Source organism: Bos mutus, chromosome 6 (genome assembly GCF_027580195.1).
Source record: "Bos mutus isolate GX-2022 chromosome 6, NWIPB_WYAK_1.1, whole genome shotgun sequence".
In the NCBI taxonomy this organism is placed as follows: domain Eukaryota; kingdom Metazoa; phylum Chordata; class Mammalia; order Artiodactyla; family Bovidae; genus Bos; species Bos mutus.
In genome coordinates, this window is record NC_091622.1 from 104565903 (window position 1) to 104583405 (window position 17503).

At 44.2% G+C, this 17503-nt stretch overlaps 1 protein-coding gene across 3 annotated transcripts; it reads left to right on the forward strand.

The window, feature by feature from the left end:
• The first annotated feature begins 2089 nt into the window (after positions 1 to 2089).
• TMEM128 (transmembrane protein 128) lies at positions 2090 to 17401 on the forward strand. 3 transcript variants are annotated; one of them, XM_070372690.1, is made up of 6 exons: positions 2090 to 2248; positions 3881 to 4022; positions 8130 to 8288; positions 11546 to 11677; positions 14988 to 15096; positions 16774 to 17401. In XM_070372690.1, the coding sequence occupies exons 1-5, from the start codon at positions 2152 to 2154 to the stop codon at positions 15085 to 15087; spliced, it is 630 nt and encodes a 209-aa protein (XP_070228791.1). In that variant the 5' UTR covers positions 2090 to 2151; the 3' UTR covers positions 15088 to 15096; positions 16774 to 17401. The 3 variants fall into 3 exon arrangements, with proteins under 3 accessions (XP_070228791.1, XP_005893256.1, XP_070228792.1); XM_005893194.2 differs by lacking the exon at positions 11546 to 11677; XM_070372691.1 differs by lacking the exon at positions 8130 to 8288.
• Positions 17402 to 17503: the final 102 nt, after the last annotated feature.

Genomic DNA, 17503 nt, shown 5'->3' on the forward strand with positions numbered 1-17503 from the left:
GGGGGCGCGGAAAGCAAGACAGGAAAAAGAAGGTATTGTGTAGAAAAGCCATATGATCCACCCAGCTGTTAAATCCTATGTGCTGAAGCATTTGCTAGAAAGGCTGAGGAAATGATACTAATAAACCTGTAGAAACTTGACATTCTTTTCTTGAATATTTATTACATTTCTTATGCAAATTCTCAGGACATATAGAAGGTATTAAAAAGTGACCACTAATTCAAATTTTACTTCTGGGGTGACTTTTTGGACTATCCATCCCTGTATATAACCCACCTCAAGCCACTCTGTGATCTCCACACAGCCCAGCAGAATGAAGGGCTGCCCTTTATGCATTGAGTCACTTAGTCATGTCTGACTCTTTGCGACCCCATGAGCTGTAGCCCACGAGGCTTCTCTGTCCATGGGATTCTTCAGGCAAGAATAGGGGAGTGGGTTGCCAGTTCCTTCTCCAGGGAATCTTCCCGACCCAGGAATCAAACCCGGGTTTCCCATATTGCAGGCAGATTCTTTACCATCTGAGCCACTAGGGAAGCCCTTTATTCAACCTGTATACAGTATCTCTGTCATGGCCTTGGATGGAAATTGTCTTCTCCACTAGATCTAACTTACCTCTGTCCTCAGCATTTTAGCAGATGTAGCTGCTCAGAAAACATTTGTTGACTGACTGAATGAAATGCTTCTACAAATTTATATAAACTGCTCTCTACTGTAGTAAGTCTCTATGGTCATTTTTAGCCCAGGAGCTCCTCAAGTGCAACCTCACGTCTCATCCATCTTATCTCCATTGTCTAGCAAGGTGCCTAAGAGTTCCTAACAGAGAAGGCAATGACACCCCACTCCAGTACTCTTGCCTGGAAAATCCCATGGACAGAGGAGCCTGATAGGCTGCAGTCCATGGGATCACACAGAGTCGGACACGACTGAAGTGACTTAGCAGTAACAGATAGTAGGTGCTCAGCAAAGGTTGGAAGGGTTAAGAACAAAATTTCTCAACAAATGACACGGTAGGAAGGAGGCAGGAGAATAGTAAACAGGACTAATTCTTTTGCCTGTTTTTTTTTTTTTTTTACAACTACATAACTATAGCTTTATGTATTTGCCTTTGAAATCTTTTTTAAAATTTTATTTATTGGCCATACTGCTGGGGCATGTAGGATCTCAGTTCCCTGACCAAGAATGGAACCCCATGCCCCTGGCATTGGAAGGCAGAGTCTTAACCACTGGACCGCTAGGGAAGTCCTGTAAACAGGATTATTGATGGAGTAAAACTTGTGAATTCGTGGCAAGAGCACCCATTCGTGGTGGGTTCCCGGCCAAATACCATGTACATGAGTTTGAGCAAACTCCGGGAGACAGTGAAGGACAGAGGAGCCTGATGTACTGCAATCCGTGGGGTCGCAAGGAGTCGGACACGACTTAGCGACTGAACAACAACCGGTTTAGCTCCCACGATCCTGGCTGGGGGCAATTTCTCACAAAAGTCGTAAGAAGGGAGCTAACACAAACCACACACAGGTGCTTCACATTTAAACCGCCAAACATCCATGAAGCAGGCATAATCCCCATGGTACAGAAGAGCAAACAGGCTCAGAACGGTTTTTATTTCTTGCCCGGAGTCTGTCCAAGCGGTCAGTGCCAGGCCCAGGCTCCACCGCAGGCTCCCGGACCCGGCCCAGCGATCCTTCCCTCCTCCTGGGAGTCCTCCAACCCTTTTAAGTCTAGCTGGGCGATTCCTGAGGAAGAGGAAAGAAGCTGACGGGCTGAGACACTATGGGCACAGGGGAGCCACGGAGGGTTTCGGATGCAGAGAGCGGGAAGAAGCCCAGTACCAAGGCAGGGACCTACAGCCCTGCCCGCGCGCATCCGCCGGCACCTGTAAGTTTGATCCTCTGGGCTTCCGTAGCTCGGAATAAACGGAGCGTCTTTCGTTTGGGAAAGGTCAACATTTCGAAATTCAAATCCTGTTTGCAAATGTGAGCACGGAGACAGCTAACCCAACGCTACCCTACGTTCTTACCAACTAAAACCTAGAAGAGAACATAGTCTCCACTTTTCATAAACGGGAACCCCTCCTTCCGCCCGGATGTCCCTACAGGAAGTTCCGGCGAGGTTAACGTCACTTCCGCCCCGTTTCTGGGTGGTGCCAAGATGGATGTTCTACGGGCTCGGGAGCAGCTCCGGCGGCGGTACCTGTTCCCGCCGGACGCGGAGGTCCCACTGGAACACGAGGGCTACCCCAGGCCGGGTGAGGCGCTTCCCCCGGGCACGCTTCGAGCCGCCTCGAGGTTCCCGTAGGCAAGGCGCCCGGAAACGGCGACCCGACCTCCCGCAGGCCCACCCATTCCGGAGGGACTGGGATTTGTTTTTATCAAGGCTTACCAAGTAGTTTTGCACGTTTTAAGTATTTTATTTAAGTATTTAAGTATCGTAAAAAAGCGTTAGAGATCAGGTAGCCTTCCGCATCTTCGTCTCAGCTGCGCTTCAGGATTCCCTGGAGAGCTGGTTTAACACCTATTTGGCAGTATCCATTAAAATAAAATTTCCACTGGTTGTGTCCCTAAGAAAAGAAGCATATTTGTAGCAGTACACAAGGACGTATGTGCATGTGCAAAGTGTTTCATCTCAGCATTGCTATTGCTAGTAATAGCGAACGACTGGAAGCATCTAATTGTCCGTCAGCAGGGAGCTGGTTAAATACTCTTGGATATCCGTATGTCACACAGCAGGCCGACTTTATGTACAAGTGTGGGTAATTTTCAAGAGGAGGCGTATAGCATCGTCCATCAGCAGGGAGCTGGTTAAATACTCTTGGATATCCGTATGCCACACAGCAGGCCGACTTTACCAGTGTGGGTAATTTTCAAAGGGAGGCGCAGAACAAAGTATGATATACCACGGTTCGGGTTCAACCCAGGTAACATGCAGTGTATGCTCACCTGTAGATGCATAGAATATGCAGGAACTCAGTAGACCTTGATACTGGTAGTTGCTTTGCGCTGGGGAACTGGGGTTAAGGATCGAAAGAGATTTCATCTTAGATGTTTTTGTCCTGTATGATGTTAAAACGTTGTGTATTTATTACCTTTAATAAACAAACACAGAAGACTTCATGAGGCTTTCTGGTTATACATTTTGTGGATATCTCCCAGAATTTGTATTATGAGTAAGGTGACCAGGAATTCTGATGGTCAGCTGAAGTCAGGAACCTCGGATGCATACCAGTGGTTCTCGCATGAACTGGGAGAGCGGGTATGTCAGTCACCTGGGGAACTTGTTAGACCCCATTTGACCCAGAGCCAGCCAGTTGTTCTTTCAGATCGGGTCCCAGGTGGAAGGAATTTGACTTATCCATCACTAGTCTAGACAGTACGGTGTTGGAACTGTACCTCCAGTGTGACCTTTCCACTTTTGAGGTGCCTCAAAAGGTTGTGTTTGTTTAAAACAAGTAAATATGTAGTGTTTGTAAGTAGTGTTTTTGGAAAATCACAAGTCCATTTTGTGTTCTAATGTTTGTCACTTGCATATTTCTGAATTAACAGGAATAATCACTTTCCTAGGCGATATATGAAGCACAACATGAAAATTTCTACACTACCGGATGGCATTATTCTTCCCAAAAGACTATAAATAAATTTAGTTCCAAAATTCATTTGGCGGAAAAAAGTTGACAATACTGAACAAGTTTTATAGCAGCTCCTATTATTTCTAAAAATATAAACTTATTTTGGTGGTTTTACAGAAGAAATTGGTACTCTAATAGGAGAGAATCTGGCTGTTAGAAAGCTCTAGGAAATTATTTTATTTGACTTGAAATAGGTGTAATTTTTCCTGTGGAGCTAATGGTTACTTGATCAGTTGAAATCTCTCTTATTTGCAGAAACCTCTACAGCTGTTGAGAAAAAGGAGAAACCTCTTCCAAGACTTAATATCCATTCTGGGTTCTGGATTTTGGCATCCATTGTTGTTACCTATTATGTTGACTTCTTTCAAACTGTTAAAGAAAACTTCCACACCAGTAGGTAAGAAAACTTGATGGCTCTTATTTTTTCACATTATGTTTTGTTAGACTCTTAGTAAGCACCTGCTTTCTGCCAGCCAGCAAGTTGGAGGTGCTGGTGATACAAAGTTGAAAAAGAGTGCACGTCCTGGGCATGTGCAACAGAGTGGACATTATTTCAGTGGGCCTTTTCAGCCTAGATGTTTTGTAGGATGAGGAAGGCAGTGAATTTAAGGACCTAATCATTTGTAAAACATGGAGAGAGAATGACTAAAGGTCTTTAGGAGATCAGATCCACAAGCCCTGGGAGGAAGGAATGAGAACTGTGGTAGGTGAGAATCAGGTCTCAGAGCTCATTTTTAGAGAGTAGTTAATGGCCAGTGAGCTACATGTACAGGCTGTGATTGAACTAGAGTTGAGTTCACTGGTGCGAGAAGTCAGGAGCTTTGTGGCAGGATGTCAAATAGTCCATCATTCATGTGAATTGAGATCTCTTTCAGGAGCTGATGGCAGGTGTGGGGGGTTGAGGGGAAGGTTGTTGATCACTCTCCTGAGTCTTCACTGAATGTTAGAGAGTGTTCTGGAGGTCCCTAGAAAACAGAAAAAGATGGGGAGGTGTTAGTGAGCGTTAGAGCTGGCATCGGGAGGGGTGGTTCTCTTAGAGAGCAAGTGTTAATTGTCTGGAAGTATCAAGTAAGACTTCCCTGGTGGCTCAGATGGTAAAGAATCTGCCTGCAATGGGGAGACCTGGGTTCAACTCCTGGGTTGGGAATAACCCCTGGAGAAGGGAATGGCAACCCACTTCAGTATTCTTGCCTGGAGAACTCCATGGGCAGAGGAGCCTGGTGGGCTACAGTCCATGGGTCCCAAAGAGTCAGACACGGCTAAGCGACTGGCACACACACATATCAGTGAGGCTAGAAAGGTGCAGACAGGACTGCTGATCAGGTGTTTTTGCTGGGGATGGGGGCATACAGTTTTTCTCTGTCAAGGCCTTCAGGAGGGGCGGTGACTGCTGGAGGGGCGCCTGAGGAGAGTGAGGGAGCAGGCAGCCAGGGGACAGCAGGGGTGGGGGAGTTGATGTAAACTATGGGAGGGAGAGAGCTTGTTCACTTTCCTTATCTCCACAAGCAGGAGCTTTCCCTAGACACTGCCCATCACTGCTTCCCCATCCTTCCCCATCACTGCTCCTTCTCTGGGAGGTGCTGGACCTCCTGATGGGGTTTGGGATGAAGAACCAGACTTGTAACTCAGCACCTTCTTTCCCTTCGGAGCCAGCTGCTCACAGGAAGCACAGATTCTGGGATGCTTGTCTGTGCCATAATTCTTGTTGTTGTTTGTTTTTGTATTTTTGGAGCTCTTTTTCTTAAAAAACTTTTTTAAATTTCAGTTTTAATTGTTTTTTATTTTGGCTGCCCTGAGGTTTCGTTGCGGTGTGGTGCACGGCTTTCTCCAGTTTCAGTGCGTGGGGCTTCTCTCTGGTTGTGGCACAAGGGCCTCTCTCGTTGGCGAGCACAGGCTCTAGAGCACTTGAGCTGAGTAGTTGTGGTGCAGCAGCTCGGTTGCCCTGAGGCATGTTTGATCTTAGTCCCCCGACCAGGGATTGAACCCGTGTCTCCTGCATTGGAAGGAGGATTCCTAACCACTGGACCACCAGGGAAGTCCCTGCACCATCGTTTCTTGGGGCAACCCTAAGATGAGAAGGTCTCTAGGTTTTCACTGTGTCTTGAAGCCAGTGGCTAAGTCTGTCTATTCCTGGGTTTCAGTGTGAGGAAGCACTCTGTGACCGTTCACCAAAGCCATCTTCTTTCCATAGCTCCATTAGTGAAAAAAAAGCTGACTTGATCTTCATCAGCCTGGCTCCTTTGTCTCTCTCAGTTGGCTGGGAAAAGAGGGAACATTCACTTCAAACTCGTATCAGCTGCCCCTTCGTTCACTGAATATTTAACGAGAACCTGAAGTGTGTCCAGTTTTGGTGCCAGTGATGAACAAGGCACGTTTCTCCCCCTCCACCAGTTCATTTTAGGCTGTGATAGATGAACAGGTCACGCGGTATGTACTGTGTTAGTGTATGAGTGTGTATGGGATGACGTAGGAGTGCCTTGAAGGGGCACCTCGTTTTGCCCAACCTCGGGTTGTTGTTGAGTTACTCAGTCATGTCCAACTCTTTGTGACCCCATGGACTGCAGCACACTAGGCCTCTGTCCCTCACCATCTCCCGGAGTTTGTCCTAGTTCATGTCCATTGCATCTGTGATGCCATCCAGCCATCTCATCCTCTGACACCCTCTTCTCCTTCTGGCCTCAGTCTTTCCCAGCATCAGGGACTTTTTCAGTGAGTCAACTGTTTGCATCAGATGACCAAAATCCTGGAGTTTCAGCATCAGTCCTTCCAAGGAGTATTTAGGGTTGATTTCCCTTAAGATCAACTGGTTTGAGCTCCTTGCCGTCTAAGGGCCTCTCAGGAGTCTTCTCCAGCACCACAGTTCAAAGGCATCAGTTCTTCCCTGCTCTACCTTCTTTACCATCCAGCTCTCACAACCATGCGCCAAGCTTGTGAGGTGGGCGTCTTTGAGGTTTTAGGAGAGGTGAGAGTATTTACCCATTTGTGTCCTTCTATATCCTTACATAAGAGAATACTAAGTATTAACAGTTAAGGGAGATGGGAGGTGAGGAATAGCTCCTTCCACTGTGAAATGTTTGTGGGCGCCTGCTGGAGTAAGAGGCATGCCCAGGTGTGTGGCAGAGCCTGACTCAACCACCAGACCAGGGTAGTGGGGCACAAAAAGGAAGTGGAAGTCATAGGTCTGTCCTCGAATAAGTGTCATCTTAGAGGAAAAGAGACAGAAACACCCACTCAGAGGCTGAGAACTTTGAGCAGCATTGTGTTCTTGCTGAGGCCTCAGTTTGCGGGGAGTTGGAGCAGCCAAGGCATGAGAGTGCTGCCCAGAGGTGGTCCGTGCAGGCTGCCTTCTGCTTCCTCAAAAAGGGTTCTTGCCTCTGATTTTCCAGATCTGGCCACATCCCCGTGACTGGCCGAGGCTGATGAGGGTTCCTCACATACACTGAGCCAGGTCTTGGATGGAGTTGGAAGAAGAAAAAAGCCATTACCCCTTGGGGGAGTACTGGGAGATAGTCTAGGAATGGGAGGGTTTCATTTAGAAATCTTTTATGACAGGCAGTTTAATTCCTTCCAAACTGATTGTCAGTATTCCAAGAAACCCTGCCTGACTTGGAGAAGTTGATGGTATCTGTTGAAATCTTTATTAATCTCACAGTCAAAGCTTCAGAAACAACCAGAAAGCTGCTATTTTTCCTGTATTTTTAAAGAAAATGCACTAGTGTAACGAGGGTTCTTTTTTGGTTGGTTAGTTTATGAAAGAATGTGTGTGTGTTTAAAGTCTTCCTTTTTCATCCTTTCATGAGTCTCACTCCCATATTTCTCACCCATTTCCTACTAGATCTAGACCTTCTGAAAGCTGGGATTGAGTAACGGGTTCCCTCTGTGCCCCTTCTCCAGTTGACACTCTTCTTAGAAATAGGTATCTTGTCTGTTAATGAAAACTCTTAAGATCCCTGATGTGTTAAGTGCTGTCATTCAGCACTTTTAAAAATAAATCATTTTAATTTTGTGTCCATATTTGCTTAACAGTCACTGAATGCCTAGGCCAGCTTCAGGGAACTGAAGAGCCTTTATAAGTAGTTTATATTGTCTACACCCAAGTTATATGTGCACAGTTGGAAGCAAAATTGCAGAATGGGCTTGGAAGTTCTGATCCGAAGAATCATAAAGACACTTCCTTGCTCTAGTAGCAGGGCTGAGTCACACCTGGCTGGTGGGACACCAGACACAGGTACAGCCAAGAAAACAGGGTGCAGAGCACCAAAAACCAAGCTGCCCGCCCTGTGGATGGTACAAGTCTCCCAATTCAGACCACCTGTATTCAGAGATACTTATGAAACCTTTGTCATGTACATACACTGTTACGAATGGGATTGCTCCCATTGGCATGGTTAGCCAGCAGCTGTCCTGTGTCACACTGGAGATGTGTCAGAAAAGACTATCTGCCCTTGGGCCTCAGAGACGACGTGTGAGAGGATAACGGAAGGGTATTCTTCTGTCTCTACAGTTGGTTTCTCTTCGGCAGTGCCTTGTTGCTCGTTAGCGTGTCGATTGCATTTTACTGTATCATCTATCTGGAGTGGTATCGTGGAATTGAAGATTATGATATCAAGTATCCAGCATTGATACCTATTACAACCGCTACTTTTATTGTAGCAGGAATTTGGTGAGTTAGCTTTGGAATGACTAATAAGAATATTGTTTGATCGGGTAGTGATATACATGGTACAGAATTAAACGGGGAAAACAAGGAATAATGAAAAAGTAGTCTCTGATTCTCTTTTCGGTAGTGTCTTTCTTTACTTATATAGCAATTTAAAATACATATGGTAACACGCTATATATATTTTGCATTTTGCTTTTTAAATCATTTTCATTGTGAAGTTGAATACAGAAAAGTGGAAGAATCTAAATTGTATGGCTGAGAGAATTATCACGCAGTGAGCCTTTGTGTAAACCCTAAGGAGGGCAGGAGGAGAACAGTGCCAGCCCCCTGTAACCCCTCCCCTGCTCCCCTGCCCCAGTCATTCCCTCTTCCTTCCTGCCCACAGGAAGACACTGTCCCCACCTTCCTGGTCGTTCCTTTCTTTTGCATCTCTTAAACACTGTTTTTTTGTTGTTGTTGTTGTGTCTGTTTGAACTCTATAGAGACATGTTGCTGTGGTATGTGTTCCTTTATCCTTGGCTGTTACATGCAACACGAAGTATGATTCCTCCGTGTTGTTGTGCGTAACGGTAGCGCATTTTCATTGCTGTTCAGCATTCCATCCTATAACTGAATTCCAGTTTATCCGTTCTGCTCTTGATAGATGGAGAAGGCAATGGCACCCCATTCCAGTACTCTTGCCTGGAAAATCCCATGGATGGAGGAGCCTGGTGGGCTGCAGTCCATGGGGTCGCACAGAGTCGGACACGACTGAGTGACTTCACTTTCACTTTCATGCATTGGAGAAGGAAATGGCAACCCACTCCAGTGTTCTTGCCTGGAGAATCCCAGGGACGGGGGAGCCTGGTGGGCTGCCATCTCTGGGGTCGCACAGAGTCGGACACGACTGAAGCGACTTAGTAGCAGCAGCGGCAGCTCTTGATAGAATTTGGATTGTTTCCAATTTGAAGTTATCATGTGTGATGCTGTTAGGTAAGACATTCGAGACATATACAAGACATTCTTGTACACGTGCCTCTGCATGATTCTGTTGGGTGTCTGTGCACATGCATACATATGTAAATATAGGTCTCTCTAGCAGGGAAATCATTGACCTATTGGGTATGCACGCCTCCAACTTCAGTAAATAGTGCCAAACTGTTTTCCAAAGTGATCTTTTTTTTACACTGAGTTTGTATTTCTTCTGTATTCATGCGTGTAGATGTGCTTCATTATTTTTAATGGTTACATGGTTATCACTGCATGGACATATCATGATTTATTTAACCAGCTTGATTTCTTTAAAAAATTCTTTTGTGGTTATAAAAAATGCCACAATTAATATCCCTTTTCATACTGTTCATGGGGTTCTCAAGGCAAGAATAATGAAGTGATTTGCCATTCCCTTCTCCAGTGGACCACATTCTGACAGACCTCTCCACCATGACCCGCCCGTCTTGGGTGGCCCCACACGGCATGGCTTAGTTTCATTGAGTTAGACAAGGCTGTGGTCTCTGTGATCAGATTGTGCCGGGGTCCAGCCGGGGTCCAGCCCGGGCTGATCCAGGGTATTCGAAGGAGAGACGGCATTGGCGACCTATTTATTTAAATATTCATCAAAGATATAAAGAGTAATAGAATGAGGATAGCTCAGTGAGGAAATTCAGTGGAGAAAAGAGGCTGAAATAAGGATAGCTCAGTGAGGAAATTGAGTGGAGAAAAGAGGCTAAATAATTCAACCAGAAGGTGAGAGAAAGAACGACATGGGGAGACCAAGTTTCGGTGAACAAGGCCCGCACTTTATTTTTCAAAGTAGTTTTTATACCTTAAGTTATGCATAGAGGATAATGGGGGAAGGGGTAGAGTCATGCAGTAAGCCAGGCTTTCTTCCTGCAAACTTATCATATGCAAAAGTTTAGGTGATTTGCATCATCTTCTGGCCCGGAGGCCTGTTAACATTTTAAGACCCTTTCTTCAGAAAACTTATTTTTCTCTAAAGGTGATTAGGCAGGCGCCACCCTCCAAAAGCATTAAAGTTGCATTCCTACAGGGCACAGGTATGGTGGGCTACAACAAAAAAGAATTAACTCAAGGGTCCAAGGTTACAAACATTAAAGCTACTACTTACACCAATTATATTAATCAATACACTGCCAGGGACACAGCAGGTAAGGGATATGAAGACTTAGCAGCAAACATTGGCCCAACAAGTGAAAAACCCTTCACCAATACAATTTCTAATCAATCTTTTAACTGCTCAAAGGACTCTGTATTTAGACAGTTTAGAACACCTCATGCCTCTCACAGTTGGGAGGCTCTGAGCAATCACATGTGGCCGGAAAAACCTATTCAGGTAGGCTAGAGGACTTCCAAAGGAGTTTGTAGGTTGAAACACTATCACACCCAGGAACTTTATTAACTGGAGCTATAAGTTAACTCTTTTTTCAGAGAGAGGTAGTGGGGGACAGCCCCCTGTGCCCCCGTAAAGTCAGAGGTGTAGGTGAGAGCACAAAGCAGAAAGTTGGCAGACTCTGGTTTTGGGGGTAGATGCTCGAGAATTTCCAGGGGGACTCCTGAGGCTCGATCCCACCTTTGCGTATGCCGAGCCTCCTTCCTCATGACCTTTGCCATGGGCGGAGTTCCTCACGCTGGCTCCTGGCAGTGATAGACTTCCAGTTGAGCTATTGCACATCCTGAAAGATGATGCTGTGAAGGTGCTGCACTCAATATGCAATATGCTGGGAGATGGCTCCCGGCAAGATTGACTAGTTTTCTGTGATTATGATTTCAGTGTGTCTGCCCTCTGATGCCCTCTCGAAACACCTGTTTTACTTGGGTTTCTCTTACCTTGGACGTGGGGTATCTCTTCATGGCTGCTCCAGCAAAGCGCAGCTGCTGCTCCTTACCTTGAGCGAGGGGTATCTCCTCATGGCCACCCCTCCTGACCTTGAACGTGGAGTAGCTCCTCTTGGCCCTCCTGCACCTGCACAGCTGCCGCTCCTTGGATGTGGGGTTGCTCCTCTTGGCTGCTGCCCCTGTCCGCAGGCATGGGGTAGCTCCTCTCAGAGTGCAAAAGTAGGAAGTCAAGAAACACCTGGAGTAACAGGCAAATTTGGACTTGGAATATGGAATGAAGCAGGGTAAAGGCTAATAGAGTTTTGTCAAGAGAACACACTGGTCATAGCAAACACCCTCTTCCAACAACACAAGAGAAGACTCTACACATAGACATCACCAGATGGTCAACACTGAAATCAGATTGATTATATTCTTTGCAGCCAAAGATGGAGAAGCTCTATACAGTCAGCAAAAACAAGACCAGGAGCTGACTGTGGCTCAGATCATGAACTCCTTATTGCCAAATTCAGACTGAAATTGAAGAAAGTAGGGAAAACCACTAGACCATTCAGGTAAGACCTAAATCAAATGCCTTACGATTATACAGTGGAAGTGAGAAATAGATTTAAGGGACTAGATCTGATAGAGTGCCTGACGAACTATGGACAGAGGTTCTTGACATTGTACAGGAGACAGGGATCAAGACCATCCCCATGGAAAAGAAATGCAAAAAAGCAAAATGGCTGTCTGAGGAGGCCTTACAAATAGCTGTGAAAAGAAGAGAAGTGAAAAGCAAAGGAGAAAAGGAAAGATATAAGCATCTGAATGCAGAGTTCCAAAGAATAGCAAGGAGAGATAATAAAGCCTTCCTCAGCAATCAATGCAAAGAAATAGAGGAAAACAACAGAATGGGAAAGACTAGAGATCTCTTCAAGAAAATTAGAGATACCAAGGGAACATTTCATGCAAAGATGGTCACAATAAAGGACAGAAGTGGTATGGACCTAACAGAAGCAGAAGATATTAAGAGGTGGCAAGAATACACAGAAGAATTGTACAAAAAAGATCTTCACGACCCAGATAATCACAATGGTGTGATCAGTCACCTAGAGCCAGACATCCTGGAATGTGAAGTCAAGTGGGCCTTAGAAGGCATCACTACGAACAAAGTTAGTGGAGGTGATGGAATTCCAGCTGAGCTATTTCAAATCCTGAAAGATGATGCTGTGAAAGTGCTGCACTTAATATGGCAGCAAATTTCGAAAACAGCAGTGGCCATAGGACTGGAAAAGGTCAGTTTTCATTCCAATCCCAAAGAAAGGCAATGCCAAAGAATGCTCAAACTACCGCACAATTGCACTCATCTCACACGCTAGTAAAGTAATGCTCAAAATTCTCCAAGCCATGCTTCAGCAATACGTGAACCGTGAACTTCCAGATGTTCAAGCTGGTTTTAGAAAAAGCAGAGGAACCAGAGATCAAATTGCCAACATCTGCTGGATCATGGAAAAAGCAAGAGAGTTCCAGAAAAACATCTATTTCTGCTTTATTGACTTCGCCAAAGTCTTTGTGTGGATCACAATAAACTGGAAAATTCTGAAAGAGGTGGGAATACCAGACCACCTGACCTGCCTCTTGAGAAACCTGTATGCAGGTCAGGAAGCAACAGTTAGAACTGGACATGGAACAACAGTCTGGTTCCAAATAGGAAAAGGAGTTCGTCAAGGCTGTATATTGTCACCCTGCTTATTTAACTTGTGTGCAGAGTACATCATGAGAAACGCTGGGCTGGAAGAAGCACAAGCTGGAATCAAGATTGCCGGAAGAAATATCAATCACCTCAGATATGCAGATGACACTACCCTATGGCAGAAAGTGAAGAGGAACTAAAAAGCCTCTTGATGAAAGTGAAAGAGGAGAGTGAAAAAGTTGGCTTAAAGCTCAACATTCAGAAAACGAAGATCATGGCATCTGGTCCCGTCACTTCATGGGAAATAGATGGGGAAACAGTGTCAGACTTTATTTTTTTAGGCTCCACAATCACTGCAGATGGTGACTGCGGTCATGAAATTAAAAGGCGCTTACTCCTTGGAAGGAAAGTTATGACAAACCTAGACAGCTTATTAAAAAGCAGAGACATTACTTTGCCAACAAAGGTCCGTCTAGTCAAGGCTATGGTTTTTCCAGTGGTTATGTATGGATGTGAGAGTTGGACTATAAATAAAGCTGAGTGCCAAAGAAATGATGCTTTTGCACTGTGGTGTTGGAGAAGACTCTTGAGAGTCCCTTGGACTGCAAGGAGATTCAACCAGTCCATCCTTTCTAAAGGAGATCAGTCCTGGGTGTTCTTTGAAAGGACTGATGCTAAAGCTGAAACTCCAATACTTTGGCCACCTCATGCGAAGAGTTGATTCATTGGAAAAGACTCTGATGCTGGGAGTGATTGGGGGCAGGAGGAGAACGGGATGACAGAGAATGAGATGGCTGGATGGCATCAGCGACTCGATGGATGTGAGTCTGAGTGAACTCCGGGAGTTGGTGATGGACAGGGAGGCCTGGCGTGCTGCAATTCATGGGGTCGCAAAGAGTCGGACAGGAGCAACTGAACTGAATATCCCTTTTCATAAACTAACAGGTTGTCAATGAAAAAGATGTGTTTTTTTTATGTTTATGAAAGTATTTTATAACTTTCTCACTAAAGAAAGATCTGTGAATTACAGAAAAACACAAGGAAGTAAATCCCATGGTTCCTGCCAGCCAGTGAGAAAACTGTATTGAACATGGTGTGTGGCCTTTTAGGGTTTTTTCCTCCCTTTATATTAATGGAATTGTAGTTTGGGGAAAACCACACATCTTTGTACATTTGTTGTTATTCACTCACTCAGTGGTGTCCAACTCTTTGTGACCCCGTAGACTGCAGCACTCCAGGCTTCCCTGTACTTCACTGTCTCCCAGAGTTTGCTCATAACTGATGTCCATTGAGTCACTGATGCTATCTAACCATCTCATCCTCTGCCGCCCCCATCTCCTTTTGCCTTCAATCTTTCTTAGCTTCAGGGTCTTTTCCAGTATTCAGTGTAAATGTATTTTTTCTGTGATTTATTTTCTGTAGTTGAAGTATGGATTTTTGACATGTTACATTGTTATGTGGTTATTATTAACTCTTCAGGAACAAGTGTAGACAGGTGTGTTATTCAACATTTTCTTAAGAAGGCTAACATCACCCCCAAGACTGTTACTTTATTTTTAGCACAGTAGGATTATAGGTATCCTAATTTCTACTTGTCAAAGTGTTACATATTAATCATCAACTCTCTGAAACACTTAATTGACTATAATTTTCCTTTATTAGCTTCAACTCTTAAAAAATGCAGTCTATAAAAATCACTTGCACTTTAGAAAATGTTTTATTCTTAACTTGGTGACAGGAATAGTGTTTTTCTCAATGAAAAATTTAATAGCAGCTTATAAATGATGTTTTTCAGTCTGTTTCTAATGGGAAAATACTTTAACCATCTTTTTTTTTTTCTCGTGATATTTTGGTCATGTGTGAGATTGTAAAACCAGTCTATGGTCATTTTATTTCATGTTCCTTCACAGACACTATAAGAGACTGATGTCTCTTTTGAGCCAGCCCAGCGCTCATTAGACGAGCTTTAGTGATTCCAGTTCCAAGTACTTTGTGAACAGGTTGTGATATTTCCAATATTGGCTACATCACATATCTGAGAAACTGTATATATATAAGTAAAGTTACTGGCTGAATGAACTTTCCCAGCCTGGGTAGGAAGTGAGCCTTCTAAATCTAGATTCTCCAGTACAGTATATTTGTATAGAGGACAGCTGCAGTTGTCAACGGTGTGGGTTTTTTGTCCTTTTCAGCTTCAATGTTGCTTTGTGGCACGTGTGGTCATTTTTCACTCCAGTGCTGCTGTTTACCCAGTTTATGGGGGTTGTAATGTTGACCTCACTCCTTGGATGACTTCTCAAGGTAAGATTTCTGGAGTTGTAATTCTAATAAGGAAATAGTCTCTCATGACAGTGTTCAGTGAAAGTGAAAGTTGCTCAGTCATGTCCGACTCTTCATGACCCCATGGGCTACACAGTCCATGGAATTCTCCAGACCAGAATACTGGAGTGGGTAGCCTTTCCCTTCTCCAGGGGCTCTTCCAAACCAAGGGATCGAACCCAGGTGTCCTGCATTGCAGGCGGATTCTTTACCAGATGAACCACAAGTAGACATAGCAGTAACAGACTAGTGAATTATTTCAGCCGTGTTTACACCAGGCTGTCATCCATGGAACTCTGGGATGAAAGGGACTGTGATCCCTTCCCTTTTGCATTATTTAGTTCTAAGTGGCTGCTTCTTAGAGAAGTCACCCTGCCCGTCCAAGATTTCATGAAGAGGGTATCTTGCACTATAGATAAGTTCACACATTAGTCCATTTTCTATTGTAGTCGACTTCCATCAGCTTCTATGCAGATAACTATTAGCTAGATCATTCTTCTGTGCATCTTCAGTAGCTCAGTTGTGTCCGACCCTTAGTGACCCCATGGACTGTAACCCAACAGGCTTCTCTGTCCATGGAATTTTTCAGGCAAGAATCCTGGAGTGGGTTGCTGTTTCCTACTCCAGGGGATCTTCTTGACCCAGGGATCAAACCTACATCTCCTGCATTGGCAGATGGATTCTTTACCACTGCGCCATCTGGGAAGCCTGGATTATTCTTAGTTAATGGAAATATAGGACTAATGGGCAGTTTTACCCAATTGAGGAAAAAAGTCTGTTTTCTAATTGTCCTGACTGCTGCATAAAAGTTTGATGGCTGGCACATCAGCCTTTTCCTTCCAGGTTATAGAATTTCTGCCTCCCCGCAGACCACTGCATCCCTGGGCCTGCCACCTCACAGTGGGGTCTATTTGCTGATTGTCAGATAACTCATTTACTAAATAAGAATGTCCTGAGAGCCCTCACTCTGCACGCTTAGGGGCTTGGTAAAAAAGGCAGTCCTCTCTTCATGTTGCTGATGTCAGAACTCGGAGGAAATCTACTCCATGTGTCTGTTTACAAGTATGAAAACTGGGGCCCAGAGAAGTAAAAGTTAATACGCTCAGTTATTGGGGTGCAAATGACTGACATTTCAGCTCACAGAGTGCTCTCCCTTTGGAGTTTTTAAGGAGAGTCCGTGTAACCAGGTAAAGGAGAAATGGCCGTCCTCTCGTTGGTCATCTGTCTGAAAACAGTTGCTCGCACACACATGCCGCTGTGCGGAGTCCCCTCCACACGCTGTGCTGTGTCTGGGACCGTTTGGACTCTCACAGTCCGGCTTCTGTCCCTGTTGACCTGTTGCCACAAAAACGTTCCCTCCTCTGAGCCTCTCTCCTTTGACTCTTTGACTGTTCAGTATTGACTTTTTCCACGTTTTCGGGAAGTATAAATATAGTTTAGAAGAAACACTAGATTGTGAATCTAGTAACAGAAGACTATACTTCCTCATTTACCAAAAACGTATGCAAGAAGTGCTAATTCTATGCTTTTGAAATACTGCCGACATCAAATTATACCTGGTAACAGAGCCACAGAGGGGAGACGGGGAGATTGAACTGTGCTTTGAAATATTAAATCCAGCAGTCTAAGATAGATTGTCTCATTTGGATTTTCTTCCAGGTGGAAGGGTGTGTCGGTGGTTAACATCCTGCCAGCTAAAAGCACTGCAGACGCAGTGGTGAACACAGTGTGTTTTTGCATCTACAAAGTGAATGGTTTCCTTGGAAGAATTTTAACTTTATAACTCTATAGCTGAAATCAGAATAAATTATATTTCATTTGCATATTTCTAAACTCAAGTGATTAGCGAATTTTTCAGACTCAAATAAAAGTATTCTATTCAAGACAGGAATAACTTAATTTGCACTGTTAATCTGTTTGGATCATTGGAGAAACTGTTGGTGTAAAAATTTAAACAAATTTTCATAGAGATGCATACTGTACTCCAGTATTATAGAGCATTTAAGGGGTAACAATTCATTGTATGAAGTGACTGGCTGTGTATTTAAAGGTGTGATAGTGTCATGTGCCTTTAACCCAACTTCAGCAATTCCTATAAAATTTCATTTTGATAATACTTTTGTTAGGGGGAGGACCAATCAAAAGGATTTGTGTTTTGCCAACTTGGGATTTTATCACTGTGTAAATTATTGGGTTTTTAGTGTTTGTTTAACATAGGAACTTTTAATCATTTTAAGTATGTGTAATTTTTGTCTTAATATTTAAATAAAATATTTTTATAGCTTTCTTATGGGCTTTGTTAATATAAACTTTGGAATAGTTTCTGTTTTCAGCTATTAGTACTTTGAGTTGACTATAGAAATAAGGGTTCTTTTCAGAGAAGGCTACT

What these genes read in the sequence shown, in the direction of transcription:
- TMEM128 (XM_070372690.1), top strand. Translation starts at nt 2,152, where the DNA reads ATGGATGTTCTACGGGCTCGGGAGCAGCTCCGGCGGCGGTACCTGTTC. An exon ending in TTTATTGTAGCAGGAATTTG is followed by an intron (nt 8,289 to 11,545) that starts GTGAGTTAGCTT and finishes TATTCTTTGCAG; the next exon opens with CCAAAGATGGAGAAGCTCTA. An exon ending in AAAACCACTAGACCATTCAG is followed by an intron (nt 11,678 to 14,987) that starts GTAAGACCTAAA and finishes TGTCCTTTTCAG; the next exon opens with CTTCAATGTTGCTTTGTGGC.